This window comes from Trachurus trachurus, assembly GCF_905171665.1.
Source record: "Trachurus trachurus genome assembly, chromosome: 11".
Lineage (NCBI taxonomy): Eukaryota > Metazoa > Chordata > Actinopteri > Carangiformes > Carangidae > Trachurus > Trachurus trachurus.
Window position 1 is genome coordinate 29,554,824 of NC_139904.1, and position 6,287 is coordinate 29,561,110.

The 6,287-nt window shown below is 44.4% G+C and overlaps 1 protein-coding gene across 1 annotated transcript; it reads left to right on the top strand.

Moving 5' to 3' along the window:
* Positions 1 to 1,730: 1,730 nt before the first annotated feature.
* Positions 1,731 to 3,367, top strand: LOC310993259 (uncharacterized protein; the record flags this gene model as incomplete). Its single annotated transcript, XM_083981573.1, has 3 exons — positions 1,731 to 2,306; positions 2,422 to 2,484; positions 2,600 to 3,367. The coding sequence occupies exons 1-3, from the start codon at positions 2,211 to 2,213 to the stop codon at positions 3,365 to 3,367; spliced, it is 927 nt and encodes a 308-aa protein (XP_083837699.1). The 5' UTR covers positions 1,731 to 2,210.
* Between the last annotated feature and the right edge of the window lie 2,920 nt (positions 3,368 to 6,287).

Consider the following 6,287-nt stretch of genomic DNA (forward strand, 5'->3'; position numbering starts at 1 on the left):
CATCTTAAGTCCTCCGTTAGGTTAAAGTGACATCCACTGCGTATAGCAATGTTGTGTAGAAGAATGCACTGACACTCTGGGGGCTGTATGATAATGAACCACCCGTACGGTCCAGACATCTGAAACAAATTTTGAGTATTCCAAAAGTACGTGCAATGACTGACCTGGCACTACTGAAAACACGGTTAAAAACACGCTGCCTTCTTGTTGTGGGTGTAATGTATGGCGTTATCAACCACGTTTTCAGTGGATATCCTTTGCCACCTAGCAGCCACCCATCCGGGGGGTGGGGGTGGGGGTGGGGTCACCCTGAAAGACTGTAGGGATGGAAGAATTCGCCAGGATGAACGAGTCGTGAGCAGACCCGGGAAAATTAGTATACACGCGTGTCACCATGCAATTTGAGTCACAAATCACCTGGATATTAATGGAGTGTACTCCCTTACGGTTCATACAAGTGATGGCTTGGATACGTGGTGCGCGCAACTGCACATGAGTGCAGTCGATGGCACCCAGCACCCCGGGAAATCCACATTTCAACAAGAAACTTGCTTCGTTTCCAGCTGGCTCTCGGGTGTTGAAGGAAAAACTATGTGTTCACTTACATGTTGGACTAGACTGGAAGTAACTGCATGTATAGCCGAACTGACAGCTCTGCGTGATCCCCACCACCGAGGACACGGTGTGTTGGAAAGGCCCGGTGGCAAAGAAAGTCAGAGCCGCTGTCACCCTCACGGCAACTGGGAGAGCATGGGCCACCCGGGTGCGCATCGGAGGCCACGATGCGTGCCACCACGTTGACCACATCACGGGTAAGATGTAATTTGTTCCTACAGATGTTACTGGTTCAAATTTGCGGGGTTTTTCCTGCACTGCAGGATCGCGTGATCGCGTGACTTTTCACCACAACTGTTTTCCTCTAGGTGGCAGCACCGTACTAAATACTGCTCAGACGTTTTGGGGACAATGCTGACAGCCTGATAGCCGCGATTAGGAGTGGCGCTGTTCATGATACAGAATACAAGAGGATGAAAGGAGAACTAGCTGCAGACAGTAAATAATATAGTAGCCTAGTTTTTCAATGACAAAATGTAACGACGGCAGCTACAGTAGACTATAGCCCACGTCTCACTCTCTTTTTTCGGTCATCTGTCTCGTCATCTCCAAAATGTGTTTTTAAAATGAGCCAACTACAGTACTGTGCAGTAGTGCCGCAGATTTCTCACTCCGCACCTTGTTTGAGAGTGCAGCTGGATGATTTCTTGTGAATGAACGGGTCTGTGTCACTTTGGGGCTGGGCGATAAAACATAGGATAAATAACTTTCCCTCGATAGAAGACGCGGCCGATACAAAGTGACACCGTCAGCCATGCAGCCGGCCTGGACTTTTTATTTTTAATTATGAAGGATCATCTGCGCAAGGCAAAGATGATAGCATCAACAAAACACGGCGTAACACACGCGGCTGTATGGGACAGGCTTTTATTTAATTCAGAACAAACCGCTTAGCAAAAATGGAAAATATAGTCTATAATAATTAATTGATCTGTTGTTTGGCCACTGTTTGAAAATAACCCGAATTATGAGCAAATAATCTGATCCAGAGCAGCAGTCATAATCAGACTTCTTCTAAATAAATAAATAAATAATAAATAATAATAATAATAATAATAATAATAATAATGAAAATATATATATATTGGCAATACCTTGTCAGTTTACGTGGTTTACAGACTCTTTTCTCCACAGTTGCATGCAGGAAATGATGCTGAATTGTGCGCAGGGAGGCTGAGACTCCGGCCGACTTGAGATGTGCAGCGATGGCTCGTGCAGTCCAGCCTTTCCTCCGCAGAGTCTTGATGAGTTCACTCGTTTTCGCGTCGATCATAGCCATCTCTGAGTAAATCGAAGTCCAACTCAATGAAGACTAACCAAATGTAGTCCATGTACAGTAGGCTACAACAATTTATTCTTGCTGAGTGGGCGTTGATTAGGATGCCTCTCCCAAGGGGCGTGTCTGGTCTAAAATGATTTTTTTTCTTTTACTGTGGGTCTCACATTCGCCTAATGGGCGTGGCTACCCTACTGTAACTCTGCTGCCTTGTTCAATCACGTCCTCAGTTCTGTACCATATGGGCTATATGGCCCCCTGCTGATTACTCGACTCGACCTACTGATTACTTTAGCTGACCGAATTCAACTGCTTCAAGATGAAGAGCGCACGTTTCTACGGAGCATCCAAGGTCAGCAAGGCTCTCTTTCCCCGAGATGAGAACTCACCACCTGCTGCACGGGGGCGCAAAAAGGTATTTTTTCCCATTACATTTACAAGCGAGAATCAAACATTTGTCAACCTAATGGAAGAGATCAACGTTTTTAATTTTCAGTCTCTAATTTCTTTGCTATTTTTCCTTGTTACAGGTTGCAGCAAAAACCGCACAATCGTCTGCCCCGCCAGCAAAGCGTCTCATCCAAAAAAAAGCGGTAAGTGTCATAGGCCTAGACTACACTTTATACCGTGTACTGTATACTACTCTATCTCCCTTGTTTATTATACCGTAAACCATGACTCATTACTTGTTTGTTTTTCAAACCACAGGCAGAGGTTTCTCGTTTGGTGGCTCCTCGTGTTCCTGGTGATGTTGCTCTGAATATGCTCCTGGACCACAGAACGCAGCAGCTGCAGCGCGAGAAAGAGGAAAAAGGCAAGCTTCTGGCAGAAAAAGAGACCCTGCTCGCAAAAATTACCCGGATGGAGGATGAACTGGCAACCCTGAGGCAGGAAAATCAAAACCTCAGAGAGAGCGGGAACTCCGAAGGAAGAGGGCAGGCTTTCATGGAGGAGATCCGAGCTGGGATCGGAGAACTGCGAGATGCTTTCCGCGAGCAGCGAACTCGCATCCCGGTTACGCCCCTTACCCCCGTCAGGCCGATCCCACGACACACATCGACTCCTGATCTTTCCTCGTCGCAAGCCTTAATGTCTCCGCTGGTTCTATCTTCAACCTCGGACAGCATTAACATCTCTCACCAACACCCCGATGTAAGCTTGAGGCATGTCGGACCTGAAGACCATGCTCAAGTCCGTCACCAGAGCCACGGCCAGGTGGGACGTTTTGGGTGCCTACTGTTCCGGAGAGTCATTTCAGAGGACAATTACCGAGCCTGGGCCAAAACGACAAACTGGGACGGATCCCGGGGGAAACATGAACTGCCACAAAATGTGAAGAACTTTGTAGTGCAGTCACTGAGAACGGAGTTTCCAGGCATGGACAGAAAGGACTTGAAATACTGCATAGATAAGATCAACGAGTTCTTGCGAACTCCGAGAAGATCATCTGAGGGTCCTATCCTCACCCTACTGTAGCCTACAGTAGCCTACAGTACTTGATGCTACAATGTGTGTGTGTTTTTTCTTCTTCAATAAAATGTTTTCATATCCAAGTTTGCTCGAGGCATCTTATTTTGTCAAGTGATTCAAAAAGCAGTAAGCAAGGTTATTATAGCCTATAAAGCTCTATAAAGCTAGAGAAAAAAATCAGTTCTTTGTTCTAAAGACTCATTTTATTGTGGGAAATATTCATTTACTAGAGACAAGGGAGACACACATTAGGGCAGGTGCAGAGTGAAAACAGGCAAAAATAGAGAAAAACCACAAGCATATAATAAAACCAAATAAAAGCCCAGGCTTTGCTTTGCTTAAATCGCTCAAATCAACCGGCGTCTCCACTCCTCTCCCTCACTTTAGCACCTTGTGGGGGACAGCTCTCCATTTCAGCACCTCCACCCCGACAGCCCCCCTCCCTCCCCCCGCAGCAGAACGGTTGCTTTCTCCCCGGCTACAGTACGTTGGTGGAGATCTCCCACACAGTAAAAGATTTAGGCAACACATTCTTCCAGCTGGCTGTTTTTCTTCCAGTTACAGAAAGTATACAGCCTATGTGCAAAGTACCACATTAACATCTCTATTCATATAACGCCCATCGAAACAGCTGATTTACATGTCGGCCGTTAACACATGGCGATTGGCCATTCACGCGGCTTTGTTCTTGGTTTCGGCCAATCAGCTTATAAGCACATGGCTAATTATCAGCTTTCAACCAATCGCACTGTTTTAATGTGTGTGTGTGAAAGTTATTTTCTTTAGTTCATTTTCGTTTCTTTTGGATTTTTTTTACAACAATGTATCAATATAATATTGTTTTCGTTTCATTTCGTTATAAAAATCAATCCCTTTTCTTTGAAACAATGAGATTGAGCAGCTAAAACTCAATAAACTCAACCATGGCTTGTCTTATTGTTAATCTGAACGCACATGTATAAAGGGCAGAGTCAAGGCAGCAGATAAATCACAAAACATCAACGCGTCCGTGAGCGGCACCTCATTTTCTCCTGTGAAGAAGAAGAGAAAAAATAACCCCATGGTCCGACCTGACCCAGTTATTGAATGTTAAGGTTTATTTAGAAGAAGTCTGATTATGACTGCTGCTCTGGATCAGATTATTTGCTCATAATTCGGGTTATTTTCAAACAGTGGCCAAACAACAGATCAATTAATTATTATAGACTATATTTTCCATTTTTGCTAAGCGGTTTGTTCTGAATTAAATAAAAGCCTGTCCCATACAGCCGCGTGTGTTACGCCGTGTTTTGTTGATGCTATCATCTTTGCCTTGCGCAGATGATCCTTCATAATTTGTGATACATAATCATCAAGTCATAAAGCAAGACAGGCTTTATCATATTACAATATTTTCTGTGATTTAGGCAGGGTATACAGTAGTTAGTTCTAGTTTAATAGCCTAGAGTTTAAGCTGTGGATTACTGCACAGATCACTGAGTCATCCGCCTGTCATCCTCCGTTCTCACAGATGCCACCTGGCGGTTGTTTTGGCACATTGAGGCTTTTCATTAAAACCTCTTGTCTCGCCAAAGAAAAAAAATGCATGAGTCTTGTGGCGTCTCGCGTGAACCACGCGTGAAGTCCGCAAATTTGAACCAGTAACATCTGTAGGTAATGAAAAATGAGTACCAAATGAAATGAGAATTGAATTGGTCATTGCGGTAATCCAGTCATTATTTATTTGAGTTAGCTACCTGCATTCCTGCTCGGTCATGCCTAAATAAGATGACCGTTGCCGGTAAACCCTGTCCGGATACCACCTCCTCCTCCTCCTCGCAATACTATACTCCATCTTTGTAGATTACGTTAATTAGTCAGGTCGAGTTTCCATTACGCTGTCAGGTGTGTGGGGAAACGGGACCCAAATGCAGACGGAGGTTCGGTGCAAAAAAGGATTTATTAGGAACTCACAAGTGGTACAGGAACACGGGGAACATGCACGGGGACAAAGGACAATGAACCAAGGACAAAGGGAGACACTGAGGTTAAATACATGAGGGAACGAGACAGGTGGTGCAATCAACACAGGTGAGACACATTCAGACCTGCCAACATGTACTCTTTTTGCATACTTGTCACGCATTTTGACCTCCTAGTACGCTTGTAAGATTCCATGTTCTAAAGTACGCATATTGTTTTATCTCGTATTTCAAAAATGTCAAGGTTGGCAGGTCGGGAGCGTGCCTATATGTTCCCACAGCCCTATGTTCCCACTGGACTCTCTCTACCTATCTGGACTCTATCTATCTATCTATCTATCTGGCCTGTCTAGCCTCGACCAAAGGGCTGTTGGAACATAGGGCCTAATTTTCAGTGACAACAAAAGTTAGAAATGTGGGAACATAGGAATGACCCCGGCAGGTCTGCACATTAGGTAATCAAGGGCAGGGAGCACACAGGAAGACAGGACAAGGACTTCAAACTAAAACAGGAACCTAACAGGAAACAAAAGACACAGACCATGACACAGGACAACACAGAACTTCAAAATAAAACAGGAACTAAACTTAACTACACAGGGAAACACAGAAACTAAGAGTCCAAAGTCAATAACAACAAAAGACCGAGCCACTGCGTGGCGGCAATTCTCAGGGCCATGACATATGTACGTGTGCCAACCGCCTTTGATCTGTCATCAGAAGCAACGGGACAATCCAAATAGATATAAATGTACGTGCTGATTCCATTAGTTGTATTAAATAGTGGTTATTGTGGTTATTTATTGCATTGAAATGTGCCTGAAACTGTGGAAACCTGCCTGTGACAGTATTAATATCAAGCAGACACTCACCTTGTGGTAATTAAAGAAAAGAAAGTGTGAAAGCTTTAAAGAAGGCTCAAAGGTTTGGTTATGGTTTGACTTGATTAGTTTGGGATCTGAACA